The sequence below is a fragment of the Ornithorhynchus anatinus genome, chromosome 2, assembly GCF_004115215.2.
Source record: "Ornithorhynchus anatinus isolate Pmale09 chromosome 2, mOrnAna1.pri.v4, whole genome shotgun sequence".
Taxonomy (NCBI): domain Eukaryota; kingdom Metazoa; phylum Chordata; class Mammalia; order Monotremata; family Ornithorhynchidae; genus Ornithorhynchus; species Ornithorhynchus anatinus.
The window spans coordinates 23986812-24004554 of record NC_041729.1 but is presented as its reverse complement, the minus strand read 5'-3'; the positions used below and the strand labels follow the sequence as shown (position 1 = coordinate 24004554).

General features: G+C 47.9%; 1 protein-coding gene across 1 annotated transcript; it reads right to left on the bottom strand.

Moving 5' to 3' along the window:
- Nucleotides 1-332: 332 nt before the first annotated feature.
- C2H12orf43 (chromosome 2 C12orf43 homolog) lies at nucleotides 333-10643 on the bottom strand. Its single transcript, XM_001506154.5, has 6 exons — nucleotides 10467-10643; nucleotides 3743-3788; nucleotides 3407-3505; nucleotides 2378-2451; nucleotides 1451-1541; nucleotides 333-1146 (listed from the first exon to the last, which is right to left on the bottom strand). Exons 1-6 carry the CDS (start codon nucleotides 10603-10605, stop codon nucleotides 795-797), a joined length of 801 nt encoding a protein of 266 aa, XP_001506204.2. The 5' UTR covers nucleotides 10606-10643; the 3' UTR covers nucleotides 333-794.
- Nucleotides 10644-17743: the final 7100 nt, after the last annotated feature.

Below are 17743 nucleotides of genomic sequence, written 5' to 3'. Positions count from 1 at the left end.
CATAGGGAGTCATAGGCCTTCTGCCCTTGGGGTTTTCGGCTTCCTTTGGAGATGCAGTGAAGCCAGTGCTCTCTTCCCAACCAATGATCCCATCGCCAAGCTGTATTTGGACAAAATACCAGGGGCCAGGGACGTGGGCGAGGCCCGTGGCCACACTTCTGGAGATCCCAGGATAACACAACTGTGAATGACATGATCTTCCAGGACTTTCCCTCTTAATTCTGGGTTTAAGGAGCATAAGCGGGTTGCGACATCACTTCCCGGCCCCTTGTGCCTTCCCCTGAGAGGCCCTCCAGAGGAAGCAGGACCCCACTTTAAGCAGAGTACCACAGTAAACAAACAAGAGATGGGATTTATTTGAGACCATCGCAGCAGACCAGTTGATGATCCAGAGCAACTTACAACAGGAGGAAAAGCCCCATGTCCTGGGCCCGGATCTGCTTCCACCCCACTCCGTATCGGAGGAAGGAGCTCAGGCTGAGAGGCTAAAGGCCCAACTGGGGAGGAAAGGCAATGTCAGAAAAGGTTGCCCAAGAGCTCGGCTGACTTCTCGGGACAGCAAACGTAGGGACATGAAATGAGATCTCCTCTAAGAATGGTTGATAGAGAGCTGAACCCTATTACCACCGTCCTCCATTGTCAGCCGGGGGAATGAAGGAACAGAGATCTCCGGGGAACGAACCTTGGAATCTTCCAGTCAGTAAACGGTGGGGGAAGCCCCAGCTCATACCTGGGGGTCACGCTAGACATCCTTCCAGGCACTCAGCTGCACTGATTGCCCTACCTGTCTTTGGCTAGGCAGCACTACCACTCTTTTCTTTTCCATTTTTCTTTCTTTTTCTCTTCTTTGCCCGGTGCAGCAGCGCGTGGGCCCCACTGGGTTCAGTCTCCCCATTAAGAGATGGGATTTGCAGCTTCTCATCCCCAGGGCACCCCGATGGCCCAGTCACAACCCCATCAGAGACCTTCTCCTTTTTGTCTTTCTTCTTTGGTTTTTTTGGTTTCTTCATCTTTGTCTCCTCTCCCTTCTGCTTGCCGGGGCCCTGGGCTGCCACGAGAGGGACCCCTTGCTGTAAGATATCTGCAGCCGATACAGCGGCTTCTTGGAACCTCTGCCACTCCTCGTCGTCATCGCTGTCCAGCTCACTGCAAGGACCATGCGGTTAGGGATGCGGGAGGGCTCTCGACACCCTCCCCGCCCCACCAGGCTTCACACCACTCCCAGCCAGGGTCCCACTCACTGAAGAATCTCACAGGCCGAGCCAAGGGCCAGGCGGAAATGAAACGTGCCCTCTCCCGGCCCCGAAGAGCGAGTCAGGATCGCCATTCTTACCCGATAACGGAGCCACTGGCCTCTCCCCGGCAGGCCTCACCCAGCATGGTCCAAGTAACGAAATATGCAGAGGCAGAAATTGAAGAAGTTGAGCACAAAGCCTAGTTAGTACTTTACCTGGAACTGGAAGGAGGCAGCCTCCTTCTAACTTGAGGAGGAGGTGGCTTTCCACAGTCTCCTGGGACAGATGTGAAGAAGAGGCGGAAACCTAAAACACAGGAGAATGAAGAAAAGACTCAGGGAGGTGGATGCCTTTGTACATATCTTTAAATTTATTATCAATTATTTATCCATATTAATGTCTGGCCCTCCAACCTGAGACTGTAGGCTCATTACGGGCAGGGTGTGTACCTGCCAATTCTCTTGTATTGTACTCTCCCAAGCGCTTAGAACAGTGCTCTGCACACAGTAAGTGCTCAATAAATACCACTGATTGATGCCTAGACAAAGTCCAAGCAGAAGGCTCAAGGGAGGATGGTCATCAGGGCTCCATGGGTCACTGAATATAGAACTGTAGTCACAGAGAGCTTTTACTAACATGGTGGATATTTCCACGTTGCCCGTTCAGCAGGGAGCTCCGGGGAGGCTGGCTCCAATCAGTCAATCAATCGATGGCATTTACTGAGCACTTAATTTGTGCAAAGCACTGTACTGAGCATTTGGGAAAGTCTAATAGAATACAGTTGGTAGACGCTATGCCTTCTCACAAGCAGCGTGCCTAGTGGATAGAGCATGGGCCTGGGAGTCAGAAGGACCTGGGTTCTAATTCCAGCTCCACCACGTGTCTGCTGTGTGACCTTGGGCAAGTCACGTAATTTCTCTGGGCCTCAGTTACTTCATCTGTAAAATGGGGATTAAGAATATGAGGCCCGCATGGGAAAGGGACTGTGTCTAACTGGGTTAACTACTTGTATCTATTCCAGTGCTTAGACAGTGCTTGGCACATAGCAAGTGCTTAACAAGTATTACTACCATTATTATTATTATTATTATTACTATTAAGCTCCAGATTCACTACCCTTAGCAGGGAAGCTAGCAACTCACCATCATCCTCACAGGTGGTCGGCTCCAAGGGACCCCGCGCTGGTGATGACCCCAGTTCTGAGACCACAATGCAGCTAAAGGGAAGAAAACGACCACATCAAAAGAAGACGGACACTTGGGCAAAGCCCACAGATTTTTCATGCTACAGCAAACTAGCTTGAAATCCACCAAAAATCAGAGTGTCCATCCCTTTTACTCAGCAGATAACCATATCACTGCAGTTTCTTTTCAGAATGTTTGGAATCAAAAAGGGAACCGATGAACAAATGTTTCAGTCAGGAAAGCTGCTCTCATGCAAAGAGAAAAGCTGCCCTGAGACACTCTCTGATGCCCATGGGCATTGTGGTCCCTGTAAATAGCAGTATCGCATTAAAGATAAGATTAGGATCACTTGTTTCACTTAGTTAAACCCAGAGTGGACTTTTGAGTTCCACTAGTTGCTGCCTCAGTTTGCTTGTCATCTGCGGCTCTTTAGGGCCTCCCTCCAGGGACCAGAGAAGATACTGACCACAGGTCGCATGATTTATGATGACGGCTCCACCCATGAAAATCCTTAGTTTTGTCTCTTTGTGCCCTAGTAAATTTCCTGTTCCTAAGGCAGTCTCGCTGGGGAAGGGGTGATGGTTTTGTGTGAGCAACCCACATTTGAGAGGGGGCTGCCTCAATTTCCCAAATCACGATGGCTTTGTGTGAGCATCCCACTTAGCGGGGGCTGACTGGACTCTGCACCCCAATCGCACTGGCTTTGTGTGAGCATCCCACATTTGAGAGAAGGCTGACTCTATTTCCCCCACAATCCTCTCCCGCACAGAATGCCAGCTGCATCTTCCTAAGACCAGACCCACACGAGCATATCCAAGGCTAAAGAGAAACAATCCCTGAGCAAATCAACAACCACGGTCTTTGAACTCAAACTGGCTTTTCCTAATTTCCTCATTTCTGCTCCTCAAGAACTGAAGGCTCCTTGCTCCCGAGTTGCCTCCCTAGGCATGAAGAAACAAGAGACAGAGAATCCGGGAAAGAAGATACCTGTCCAGCAAGGATCCAAGTTTCTTTGCTACATGAAGACGGAACTCTGGAGTGGTCTGAAGTTCATTTCCATCTTGCTCATGCTCATCCGCCTTTTGCCTGCAATATACAGAGGAACCTGACCTGTCTGTCACGTCAGATCTTGCCTTTGCTAACAACCTGAGCCCAAGGACACGGAGCCAATCCCAAGGTCTGGATCCAGGTGCGGGCGCTCCCAGGGGCAAGGGACTGATAGTCAGACCCACTCTTACCACTGAAGAGTGCTGAAACCCTTTGACTTCTGCCCAATGAGAGTGTTCCTGCTTCTCTGAAGTATGAGTCTAAAGCCCAAAATACCTGAGGCTTGGTGGAACAGCTGGGAAGTTGGCTTTTCCTGAGATACCTGTGGAAACAAAAATAAATTACAGAGATTAGAGAGCACTACAAGTTAATAATCGTGGAATCTGTTAAGCAGTCATTATGTGCCATGCACTTTTACTAAGTTCTCGGATACAAGATAATCAGGATGGATACAGTCCCTGTCCAAAACAGGACTTGCAGTCTAAGTAGAAGGAGGAAGAGGCACTGAATCCTCATTTTACCAATGTGGAAACTGGGGCAAGGGAGGTTAAATGACTTGCTAAAGGTAAGCAGGCAAGTGGGAGAGGCAGGATTAGAACCAGGCCTTGACTCTCAGGCCTGGGCTCTTTCCACTACACTATACTCAAATTACTTGCACTCCAATCTATCAATCAGTGGTATTTATTACTCTGGGCAGAAGCCCTGATTTGGGTAGAATGGATAGATCACTGCTCTGGGAATTAGGAGTCCTGGGGGCTAGTGTGGGACTAGAAGGTTTCTGACTGGAAATCACCTAAGACATTATATATTATTGATTGACTGACTGAGGAATAATCTAAATTGTTCTTTGGTCAGAAAACTTCACAGATGGAACAGCCCCAGCAGGCAGATCTGGACTAGAACCCAGGTCTCCTGAAACCCAGAAGTGCTCTTTCTTCTGGATCAACAGCAGGGTCGAGAGCTCACCTACATCAGAAACCAAAGACATGCTTCCTGTCCTCAAGGAGCTTTCACTCTAGAAAATCAAATAGTGAAGATTCCAATTCTGGTTAATTACCTAAGACATGGGGAAGGGAGCATATTTAGGGCTGAATATTAACCATATATACTGCATATGAATAAAATATCCAATAGTAAGCAGCAGCATGGTGGATAGAGCTTGCGTCTGGGATTCAAAAGGACCTAAGTTCTAATTCTGACTCCACCACTTGTCTGATGTATGACTCTGTGCAAGTCACTCAACTTCTCTGAGCCTCAGTTTCCTTTGTCCGTAAAAAGGGATTAAGAATGTGAGCCCCATGTGGGACATGGACTGTGTCCTACCCAATTATCTTGATTCTACCCCAGTGCTAAATACAGTGCCTGGCACATAGTAAGGGCTTAACAAATACCATAAAAAATGAAAGCATAGAAAAAAATCCAAGAGGACTAGGCCTACTATACATTCCTGCTTCAACCCACTGAATAATGGATCAGATACGACACTCCCAGCAACGGTGTAGAATGTTAAACTTTTCAGTCACCACATCCAACTTCTTCCACAAAAGGCCTGCCAAAGGAATCATCAGCCTCCATGCAGCGTGCCTCAGTGGAAAGAGTATGGGAGTCAGAGGTCATGGGTTTGAATCCCAGCTCTGCCACCTGTCAGCTGTGTGACTGTGGGCAAGTCACTTAACTTCTCTGTGCCTTGGTTACCTCATCTCTAAAATGGGTAGCCTCACGTGGGACAACCTGATTACCCTCTATCTACCCCAGCGCTTATAACAATGCTCTACACATAGTAAGCGCTTAACAAATACCAACATTATTATTATTATATTGGCCACACAGAGCAAAATGCTATCACAGAATTCTGTTACCTAGGCAGTACACCGACCAACGATACAACAAAGGACAAGAAAATTCCAATCCAGGAGGCCAGTACATCCTTTGGGAGACTGTCAAATTACGAGTGGGAGCAGTGTGGCATTAGGCTCCAGACCAAACTAGAGGTCTAAAGATGTGAACTGCTATCCAACCTTCTTCATGGCTGTGAAACCTGGACTTCCCAGAAAATATTCGGTGGGCTGACAGACCTAACTGTCTCTGCACAGTCTCTGCTACTCTGAAAGCAGGATGACCCTGTGACCTATGCATCCATGAAGGCAAGACTATTTGGGAAAAAAAAAATCCATCCATATATTACATGGAAGGCTGGAAACCAACAATCAGTTCAACACCATTCCCCCACTACTCTAAAGTAAATGATTGTTAGCACTGGTCATGAGGGAGCGGAAACCGCAGTAGCAGAAACTGTAATAGTGCTTAGTATAGGGCTTTGCACACAGTAAACACTCTATAAATATGACTGACTGGCTGTCACCCAGCGGAACCCGTCCCCGGCGACAGGTAACACTGAATGAATGAATGAATGAATGAATGAATGAATGAATGAATGAATGAGAGGCATCTGGAGATGGCCAGCCTAGGGGGAGGATTTGGGGCAGAGTGGCAAGAAATCTGGTGAGATCTACTGGGGGGATGTCTTCTCCCCACAGCTAGGGTCTCTCCTGCTGCTTCTCCTTAAGGCTCCCCAGGACTGGTTCTCTCCCTGATCTTCCTGCCACTCCACAATGGATGACTGATAGAAATGCTTGATGGAATGCAAGCTACTGATAAATAACCGACAACCTCACTGTGATAATGATAAAAAATAAATTATCTTCATCAAATTATTGAAAATAAATAATTTTCAATATATATTTATGAGACATTAGATTTTCTATATCAGAATCACTCATTATGCTTTTTGACACTAAGGGAAATAATCCCTACCCTCTTAAGAGTTTATAATCAAAGAAACAAAGAAATCCATTAATGTTACTGAGCGTTATCGTACAGCCTTCCATACGATCATTGTATAGGGGTTTTTTTTAGCCTCAATACCCTATGTGGGTACTTCTGCCAGAGCCCTGCATGGTATGGATTTTCCCGCCTCAGCGCCCTCGCACCCTATATACATAAGGAGGGAAAATGTATGTGTGTACTTTTTTTTTTTAAATGGTGCTTGCTATGTGCCAAGCACCTTTATGAGCACTGCAACGGATACAAGGTAATCAGGTTGGATATAGTCCCTGTCCCACATGGGGCTCATAATTTACTGAATCCCCATTTTACAGTAGAGGAAACTGAGAGAAGTTAAATGACTTGCCCCAGGTCACGCAGCAGGGCAGTGGAAAAGCCGGCATTAGAACCCAGGTTCTCTGACTCCCGGGCCCGTGCTCTTTCCACTAAGACGTGCTGCCCACATTTAGAGCCTTGTAAGGCATAGACAAGACAAAAAGCTATACACCCGAAACATCGGTTTACGGCAGTACTCCAAAGGCAGCTGAGCTTTCAGGCGTAACCCGGTTCCCCGACCCACCCCATCCCAGGAGGGGGGTGAGAATTCATCCTGCCCATTGCCTTCTAGACTATAAACTCGTTAGGGGCAGGGAACATGTCTGCTAATTCTGTTGTACTCTCCCAAGTTCTTAGTTCAGTACCCTGCACCTAGTAAATGCTCAATAAATACCATTGATTGATTCTAATTCCTAGACTCCCAAATATTTAAAAGGATAGATCAAGTATACCGTCCCCAACTAATGTTATCTGTAATCTCTTCTTGGAAAGCAGGACGTTTGGGAACACACTTGTTCATTCCAAGCGCTTAGTACTGTGCTCTGCACATAGTAAGCGCTCAATAAATACTATTGAATGAATGAACATGGTTCCCACCCTAAACTGAAAAGCGAGTTGGGGTGACAGCAACCCTCTACTAGGGAACAGATAATTTAATTCCTCCTTTTGGGCAGGAAATATATCTGCCAACTCTGTTGTACTGTACTCTCCCAAGCGCTTAGTACAGTGCCCTGCATATATTTGGGGCTCAATCAATACCACTGATTGACTAATTTCTATGGCCCATTCATTCCCCACTCAGGATGAAACGTGTGGCTGGGGAATTTACAGTCTAATCCCCTGATTAGACTGTAAACCCGTCAGTGGGCAGGGATTGTCTCTATCTGTTGCCGAATTGTACATTCCAAGCGCTTAGTACAGTGCTCTGCACATAGTAAGCACTCAATAAATACTACTGAATTAATGAATGAATGAATACATGTTGGTTGGCATCTTTGTCTTCTGTATTTTTGTTGCCCGTCGCCTAACCCCTTCCTCTCCTGTTTTTTAAAGTGTGAGCCCCAGGGAAGACAAAGGAGCTCATCTACACTTCACCCGTGGATTTCTTTCTGAAGGCTTAACTCAATAGATACAACTAGTACAACTCACATCCCATCTCTTTTTTTATGATCTCTGTTAGCGCTTACCTCGTGCCAGTCACTCTAATAATTATGGTATGTGTTAAGCTCTTACTATGGTGCCAAGCACTGTCCTAAGCGCTGGGTATTATTATTACAGGTTAATCAAGTTGTCCCATGGGGGGCTTACACTTTTCATCCCCATTTTCCAGATGAGGTCACTGAGGCACAGAAGTTAAGTGACTTGCCCAAGGTCACACAGCAGGCAAGTGGCAGAGCCAGAATTAGAACCCACGTCCCTGGACTCCCAAGTCCGAGCACTTGCCACAAGCACTGGAGTGGATACAAGCTAATAATAATAATAACGGTATTTGTTATGCACTTACTATTTGCCAGGCACTCTTTTAATCACCGAGAGCCTGTTGTGGGCAGGCATTGTCTCTATTTGTTGCTGAGTTGTACTTTCCAAGCTCAGCGTGGCTCAGTGGAAAGAGCCTGGGCTTTGGAGTCGGAGGTCATGGGTTCGACTCCCGGCTCTGCCACTTGTCAGCTGTGTGACTGTGGGCAAGTCACTTAACTTCTCTATGCTTCAGTTACCTTATCTGGAAAATGGGGATTAAGACTGTGAGCCTCACAAGGGACAACCTGATTTCCTTGTATCTACCTCAGTGCTTAGAACAGTGCTCTACACGTAGTAAGTGCTTAACAAATACCAACATTATTATTATTCCTAAGTGCTCAATAAATACTATTGAATGAATGAATGAATGCTCTGCACAGAGTAAGCACTCAATAAATATGACTGAGTGAATGAATGAAGCACTGAGATAGGTACAAGCTAATGATAATAATAATAATAATAATAATGTTGGTATTTGTTAAGAGCTTACTATGTGCAGAGCACTGTTCTAAGCGCTGGGGGAGCTACAGGGTCAGGTGGTCCCATGTGAGGCTCACAGTCTTAATCCCCATTTTACAGATGAGGTCACTGAGGCCCAGAGAAGTGAAGTGACTTGCCCACAGTCACACAGTTGACAAGTGGCTGAGCCGGGATTCTAACCCAAGACCTCTGTCGCCCAAGGTTCTTTCCATTGAACCACACTGCCCAAAGTCACACAGCTGGCAAAGCCCGGGTTCTTTCCATTGAACCACACTGCTTCTCTCAGTTGCACACAGTTCCTGTCCCTCATGGGGCTCCCAGACTGAAATCCCCAATTTACAGTTATTATTAATAATAATAATAATAATAATAATGGCATTCGTTAAGTGCTTACAATGTGCCAAGCACTGTTCTGAGTGCTGGGGTAATAATAATAATAAAAAAAAAAAATGGTGTTGTTAAGCGCTTACTATGTGCAGAGCACTGTTCTAAGCGCTGGGGTATACAAGGTGATCAGGTTGTCCCACGTGGAGCTCACAGTTTTAATCCCCATTTTACAGATGAGGTAACTGAGGCACAGAGAAGTTAAGTGACTTGCCCAAAATCACACAGCTGGCGAGCGGCGGAGAGGGATTAGAACCCACGACCTCTGACTCCCAAGCCTGGGCTCTTTCCACTGAGCCACGCTGCTTTATTACTCTATTTATTTTGTTAATGAGATGCACATCCCCTTGATTCTATTTATTGCTATTGTTTTTGTCCGTCTGTCTCCCCCAATTAGACTGTAAACCCGTCAATGGGCAGGGACTGTATCTGTTACCGATTTGTCCATTCCAAGCGCTTAGTACAGTGCTCTGCACCTAGTAAGCGCTCAATAAATACTACTGAATGAATGAATAAATAATGATGATGGTGATGGCAGCATTTGGGGTAGATATAAGGTAATGAGGTTGTCCCACGTGGGGCTTCCAGTCCTCATCCCCATTTTTCAGCTGAGCTCACTGAGGCCCAGAGAAGTGAAGTGACTTGCCCCAGGTCACACAGCAGACAAGTGGTGGAGCCCGTGGCTCAGCGGAAAGAGCACGGGCTTTGGAGTCAGAGGTCATGGGTTCAAATCCCGGCTCGGCCATTTGTCAGCTGTGTGACTTTGGGCAAGTTACAACTTCTCGGTGCCTCAGTTACCTCATCTGTAAAATGGGGATTAATACTGTGAGCCCCACGTGGGACAACCTGATTCCCTTGTGCCTACCCCAGCGCTTAGAACAGTGCTCGGCACATAGTAAGCGCTTAATACCAACATTATTATTATTATACTTGTTTTGTTGTCTGCCTCCCCCTTTTAGACTATGAGCCCGCTATGGGGCAGGGAGGGCCTCTCTCTGTGGCCCAATGGTCCATTCCAAGCGCTTAGTCCAGTGCTCTGCACCCCACAAGCGCTCAATAAATACGACTAAGAACCGATAATAATAACGTTGGTATTTGTTAAGCGCTTACTATGTGCCGAGCACTGTTCTAAGCGCTGGGGTAGACACGGGGGAATCCGGTTGTCTCACGTGGGGCTCACAGTCTTCATCCCCATTTTCCAGATGAGGTCACTGAGCCACCGAAAAGTGGCCTGCCCAAAGTCATGTGGCCGAGCAGGGATTCGAACCCATGACCTCTGACTCCAAAACCTTTCTGCCTCCCAAGCTCGCGCTCTTCCCCCTCAAGCCACGCTGCTTCGTGGCCCAGAGGGGTCAGGGGAATTGCACGAGGTCGCGGGACCGACGGGGGAGGTGGGATTCGAACCCAGGCCCGGGGTGGGCTAATTTATCCTCCGTCTGCAGAGCGCTCGGCTCCTTACCGGCGTGGGGGCCGCTGGTGGAGCCGGGCCGGAGGCCTCGGTCCCAGCCCCGGGCAGCTTGGCGACAGCGCTCCAGCTCCTCCTCCTCCTCCTCCGTGCTGCTCTCCTCCTTGCTCGTGTCTCCTCCGCCTGCAGCCATCCTGCTCCCCCGCAAAGCATCACGGAACGCCCCGCGCGCGGCCCTCTGGGAATTGTAGTCCGCCCCCGGTCCCTCCCCGCCTTATTAAGACGCGCGGCCCTCTGGGATTTGTAGTCCTCCCCTGTCCCTCCTCCCCTTATTAATACGCGCGGCCCTCTGGGAATTGTAGTCCGCTCCCGGTCCCTCCCTCCCCTTATTAATACGCGCGGCCCTCTGGGAATTGTAGTCCACCGCCGGTCCCTCGACCCCCCCCCGCCTTATTAATCATCCCTTCCTTCGCCTTTATTATGATTTTTAATGCTATCGATCAGGTTGTCCCCACGTGGGCCTCCCAGTCTTCATCCCCATTCGACAGATGAGGCCCAGAGAAGAAGAAGAAGAGGAATGGTGGTATTTGTTAAGCGCTTACTATGTGCAAAGCACTGTTTTGGGTGTTTTTTTTGGGGGGGTGGTATTTGTTAAGCGCTTACTATGTGCAAAGCACTGTTTTGGGTGTTTTTTTTGGGGGGGGGTGGTATTTGTTAAGCGCTTACTATGTGCAAAGCACTGTTTTGGGTGGTTTTTTTGGGGGGGGGGTGGTATTTGTTAAGGGCTTACTATGTGCAAAGCACTGTTTTGGGTGTTTTTTTTGGGGGGGTGGTATTTGTTAAGGGCTTACTATGTGCAAAGCACTGTTTTGGGTGTTTTTTTGGGGGGGGTATTTGTTAAGCGCTTACTATGTGCAAAGCACTGTTTTGGGTGGTTTTTTTTGGGGGGGGTATTTGTTAAGCGCTTACTATGTGCAAAGCACTGTTTTGGGTGGTTTTTTATGGGGGGGGGGTATTTGTTAAGCGCTTACTATGTGCAAAGCACTGTTTTGGGTGTTTTTTTGGGGGGTATTTGTTAAGCGCTTACTCTGTGCTGGGGTAGACACTGGGGAATCAGGTCACCTTGATTCTATTTAATTGCTATTGTTTTTACAAGATGTTCTTCCCCTTGACCCTATTTATTGCCATTGTTCTTGTCTGTCTGTCTCCCCCGATTAGACTGTAAGCCCGTCAGAGGGCAGGGACTGTCTCTATCTGTTACCGACTTGTTCATTCCAAGCGCTTAGTACAGTGGTCTGCACATAGTAAGCGCTCAATAAATACTATTGAATGAATGAATGAAAGGTTGTCCCACGTGGGGCTCACAGTCTTAATCTCCATTTTCCAGATGAGGTCACTAAGGCACAGAGAAGTGAAGTGACTTGCCCAAAGTCACACGGCTGGCAAGTGGCCGAGCCGGGATTCGAACCCATGAACTCTGACTCCAAAGCCCGTGCTCTTTCCACTGAGCCAGGCTGCTTCTCTAATGTTCTAAAGTCTCACTGTTGTAATAATGGTGGTATTTGGTAAGAGAAGCAGCGTGGCTCAGTGGAAAGAGGCCGGGCTGGGGAGGCAGAGGTCATGGGTTCGAACCCCGGCTCTGCCCCTTGTCAGCTCTGTGACTATGGGCAAGTCACTTCACTTCTCTGTGCCTCAGTTCCCTCAACTGTAAAATGGGGATGAAGATTGTGAGCCTCATATGGGACAACCTGATTACCCTGGATCTACCCCAGTGCTTAGAACAGTGCTCTGCACATAGTAAGCGCTTAACAAATACCAACATTATTATTATTATTATTATTAAGCACTTACTATGTGCAGAGCATTCATTCACTAGTATTTATTGAGCACTTACTATGTGCCCTGTTCTAAGCGATGGGGGAGATGCAAGGTGATCAGGTTGTCCCACACGGGGCTCCCAGTCTTCATCCCCATTTGACAGATGAGGCCCAGAGAATAGTAATAATAATGTTGGTATTTGTTAAGTGCTTACTATGTGCAGAGCATTCATTCACTAGTATTTATTGAGCACTTACTATGTGCACTGTTTTAAGCGCTGGGGGAGATGCAAGGTGATCAGGTTGTCCCACACGGGGCTCCCAGTCTTCATCCCCATTTGACAGATGAGGCCCAGAGAATAGTAATAATAATGTTGGTATTTGTTAAGCGCTTACTATGTGCAGAGTATTCATTCACTAGTATTTACTGAGCGCTTAGTATGTGCACTGTTCTAAGCGCTGGGGGAGATGCAAGGTGATCAGGTTGTCCCACACGGGGCTCCCAGTCTTCATCCCCATTTGACAGATGAAGCCCAGAGAATAATAATAATAATGTTGGTATTTGTTAAGCACTTACTCTGTGCAGATCACTGTTCTAACGGCTGGGGGAGATACAGGGTCATCAAGTTGTCCCACGTGAGGCTCACAGTCTTCATCCCCATTTGCCAGATGCGGTAACTGAGGCACAGAGAAGTGAAGTGGCTTGCCCACAGTCACACAGCTGACAGGTGGCAGAGCCAGGATTTGAACCCGTGACCTCTGACTCCCAAGCCCGGGCTCTTTCCACTGAGCCACGCTGCTTCTCTAAGTGACCTGCCCAAAGTCACAGCTGACAAGTGGCAGAGTGGGGATTAGAACCCATGACCTCTGACTCCCAAGCCTGTGCTCTTTCCACTGAGCCATGCTGCTTCTCATTTATTGGGTGCTTACCATGTGCAGAGTGGTAAGCTAAGTGATAGAAGTGCTAAGCATTTATTCTATTAATGAGGTGTATTTAGCTATAATTCTATGGATATATTTTGATTCAGCTGGTGCCCGACAACTTGTTTGTTCTGTTTTGTTTTGCTTTGCTGTCTGCCTTTGTCACCCTGACTTAGCTCTTGATGAGAAGTAGCATGGCTCAGTGGAAAGAGCACTGGCTTGGGAGTCAAAGGTCATGGGTTCTAATCCCTGCTCCGCCGCTTGTCAGCTCGGTGACTTGGGGCAAGTCACTTCAGTTCTCTATGCCTCAGTTCCCTCATTTGTATATATTTTTATTACCCTATTTATTTTGTTAATGATTCTATTTATCGTGATTATGTTGTCTTGTTTTTGTCTGTCTCTCCCAATTAGACCGTGAGCCTGTCATTGGGCAGGGATGGTCTCTATCTGTTGCCGAATTGTACATTCCAAGCGCTTAGTACAGTGCTCCGCACATAGTAAGCACTCAATAAATACTATTGAAGGAATGAATTAAATGGGGATTGACTGTGAGCCCCACGTGGGACAACCTGATCACCTTGTATCCCCCCAGTGCTTAGAACAGTGCTTTACACATAGTAGGCGCTTAACAAATGCCGTCATTATTATTATTTTATTCACCACTCCCACCCCGAGCCCCACAGCAATTATGTACATATCTGTAATTTCTTTATATTAATGTCTATCTCCCCCTCTAGACTGTTAGCTTGTTATGGGCAGGGAATGTGTCTGTCATATTGTTGTGGTGTACTCTCCCAAGTGCTTAGGACAGTCCCCTGCACACAATAAGTGATCAATAAATATGATCCAGAAGTGTCCTGGATACTTTTGTTGTCTGTCTCCCCCTTTTAGGCTGTGAGCCCTGCTGTGGGGCAGGGATGGTCTATCTGTTGCCAAATTGTCCATTCCAAGTGCTTAGTCCAGTGCTCTGCACACAGTAAGCGCTCAATAAATACTACCGAATGAATAAATACGATTGAATGAATGAATTAGAACCCATGACCTTGACCTCATCCACAGATCTGTTCCCCAGAGTTGGAGTAACTAGGCCACCACAGTAGGGCAACGACCTATAAAGGTAGTAGGCAGTTTCACCTTTTATATCAATATGACTAAAATATAGGTACTATAAAATCTGCGCTGTCCTGATAAAAAATCCCGGCGCTATCTCCCAGTGCGATATGAGAAACTGCATGGCCTACTGGGCAGAGCACAGGGCTGAGAGTCAGAAGGACCTGAGTTCTAATCCCGGCTCCACCACTTGTCTGCTTGGGCAAGAAACTTAACTTTTTTGTATCTCATCAGAAAAAATGGGGATTAAGACTGTACGGCCCATGTGGAACATGGACTGTTTCCAACCTGATTAGCTTGTATCTTCCCCAGCGCTTAGATCAGTGCCTGGCACATAGTAAGCACTTATCAAATACCATTAAAAAAAAATAGGCTGCTAGTGCTAGAAGTGGCCCTGAAGGAAAGATACCATAGGGTTCCTCGCAACTACTCAAGTGACTTTAGGCTGAAGCAATGACGATTTAGGTTGAGGAATTGAGTCTGGGGGTTGGGTCTGAGCTGATTAATTTGTAGCTACCCCAGCATTTAGTATAGTACATGCCACATAGTAAGCACTTAATAAATACCATTTTAATGATTATTAGCAGCAGGAGAAAGTAAGTTAAAATAGCTGCCAAACACAACCACAGCCAACTTCCTGGAGTCCCTATTTCTGTTGATTCCAGAGAACAGCCATTTACAGATTCTGTGCCAGGCAGTTGCAGGAGCAAATCCAGTGAGCCAGGGTTTATAAGGCTCTGATGTTTATGGTATTTAAGTGTTTACTATGTGTCAAATAGTGTTCTAAGCGCTGGGGTAGATAGAAGTTAATTAGGTTGGACACAGTCCCTGTCCTACGTGGGGCTCAGCCTAAGTAGGAGGGACAACAGGTGAACTGAGGCACAGAGAAGTTAAGTCACTTGCCCAAGGTCACACGGCAAGCATTCGGCAAAACCGGAATTAGAACCCAGATCCGCTGACTCCCAGGCCCTTGCTCTTTCCCCTGGGCCATGCTGCTCCAGTTGATTCTGCCCAGCTCCACACTAAGCATTTCTGTCTGGTAAATCCATGTAAGTGTGGTCAAATACTAATTTGTGTTTGTGTTTATATTTTCTTAGCATGAGTATGTGAGATTTTGTCTGGGTCCTTGTATGAACATGTGCCTGCCTCTGACTTGGAGCACTTAATTTCGAAGCCCAGCTCTGTCACTTACTGACTGGGTGTCTGTACTTCACTTCTCAGTGCCTGAGCTTGCTCATCCATAAAATGGGAATCCGACACCTGTTTTCTCTCTCAGACTGTGAGCCTCATGTGGGACAGGGGTTGTCTGCAGCATGGCCTAGTAGGTAAACCACGGGCCCGAGAGTCTGAAGGACCTGGGTTCTAATCTCCGCCCTGCCGCTTCTCTGTTGTTGGACCTTGGGCAAGTCACTTAACTTCTCTGGACCTGTTAGCTCATCTCTAAAATGGGGATTAAGACTGTGAGTCCCACGTGGGACAAGGGACTATGCCCAGCTTGCTTGGCTTGTATCTACCCCACTGCTTAGAACAGTGCTTGAAACACGGTAAACGTTTAACAAATACCATCATCGTAATTATTATTGCCCAGTGCTTAGTACAGTGTTTGCCACACAGAAAGCACTGAACAAATACAACTGTTAATGTTTGAGTGTCTATGTGCATTAGCTACATGTGGGTGTGAGGGATCCGACCCCCAAATCTCCTTTTTTCTCCCAGGCTCCCTCCTTCTCCCGAGTTATTCGCTTTGCGGTCCTTTCTCCCTCTACATACCCGGTTCCCTGGCTCCGTTCTGGGAAGTTTCGCCTGTTCCCTTTTCAGCAGCTTGGTTCTGGATAGGGAATGGAAGAACACGGTAGGCAACGGGAACAGGGCCCGGCTCCCGTCAGCCAGCCCTGCCCACGTCAGCCTGGACCTACTCAGGGACGCCGGCCCTGGTCACTCATTCATTTATTCAATCGTATTCATTGAGCGCTTACTGTGTGCAGAGCACTGTACTAAGCGCTTGGAAAGTACAGTATGGCTCAGAGGAACGAGCACGGGCTTGGGAGTCAGAGGTCACGGGTTTGACCACTTGTCAGCTGGGTGACTATGGGCAAGTCACTTAACTTCTCTGTGCCTCTGTTCCCTCATCTATAAAATGAAGATTAAGACTGTGAGCCTCACGAGAGACAACCTGATTACCCTGGATCTCCCCCAGCGCTTAGAACAGTGCTCTGCACATAGTAAGCACTTAACAAATATCAACATTATTATTATTGCAATTCAGCAACAAAGAGAGGCATTTCCTACCCAACAATGGGCTCACAGTCTAGACGGGGAAACAGACATCAAAACCAGTAGACAGGTATCAGTAGCATCAAAATAAATAGAATTATCGATATATACACATCATTAATAAAATAAATAGAATAAGAAATACATCCATATATACACAAGTGCTGTGGGGTGGGGAGGGGGATAGAGCGAGGAAGGGAGTTGTGCTGATGGGGAGGGGAGGAGGAGCAGAGAAAAGGAGGGATTCGAAGAATACGGTAGGCAACAGTAATGGGGCTTGGGCCCTGTCAGTCAGGCCCAGCCCGCGCTAGACACAAACCCCGTCAGGCAGCTCCAGCCCCTACCAGACCCAGACCCAGTCAGTCAGGCCCGACCCCTGTCATTCATTCATTCATTCATTCAATAGTATTTATTGAGCACTTACTATGTGCAGAGACTGTACTAAGCACTTGGAATGTACAATTTGGCAACAGAGAGACACAACCCCTGCCCAATGATGGGCTCACAGTCTAATCGGGGGAGGCAGATGGCAGAGCAAAACAGAATGAAGCAAAAACAAGGCAACATTATCACAATAAATCCCGGCCTCCATCAGTCAGGCCCCGGCCCCGTCAGTCAGGCCAAGCCCCTGTCAGTCAGGACTGGTCCCATCAGTCAGGCCTAGTCCTTGTCAGTCAGGCTTGGTCCCATCAGTCAGGCCCGGTTCCGTCAGTCAGGCCCGGCCCTGTCAGTCAGGTGTAGCCCCTGTCAGGCTTGGTCCCGTCAGTCAGGCCCGGCCCCATCAGTCAGGTCTGGCCCCTGTCAGTCAGGCCTGGTCCCGTCAGTCAGGCCCGGCCCCGTCAGTCAGGCCCGGCCCCGTCAGTCAGGTGTAGCCCCTGTCAGTCAGGCTTGGTCCCGTCAGTCAGGCCCGGCCCCGTCAGTCAGGTGTAGCCCCTGTCAGTCAGGCTTGGTCCCGTCAGTCAGGCCCGGCCCCATCAGTCAGGTATGGCCCCTGTCAGTCAGTCCCGATCCCATCAGTCAGGCCTGGCCCCTGTCAGTCAGGACTGTCCCATCAGTCATCCTGGGCCCGGCAGTCATCCCAGCCCCCGTCAGTCATCTCAGCCCCCATCAGTGAGCCCTGGCCCCTACCAGGCCCAGCCCCTGTCAATGAAGCCCAGCCCCATCAGTCAGGACTGGCCCCCGTCAGTCAGGCCCGCTCCCTCCAGTCAG

What these genes read in the sequence shown, in the direction of transcription:
- C2H12orf43 (XM_001506154.5), bottom strand. Translation starts at nt 10,605, where the DNA reads ATGGCTGCAGGCGGAGGAGACACGAGCAAGGAGGAGAGCAGCACGGAG. An exon ending in CTTGGATCCTTGCTGGACAG is followed by an intron (nt 2,452 to 3,406) that starts GTATCTTCTTTC and finishes TCTTCCCTTTAG; the next exon opens with CTGCATTGTGGTCTCAGAAC. An exon ending in CTGCCTCCTTCCAGTTCCAG is followed by an intron (nt 1,147 to 1,450) that starts GTAAAGTACTAA and finishes TGGTCCTTGCAG; the next exon opens with TGAGCTGGACAGCGATGACG.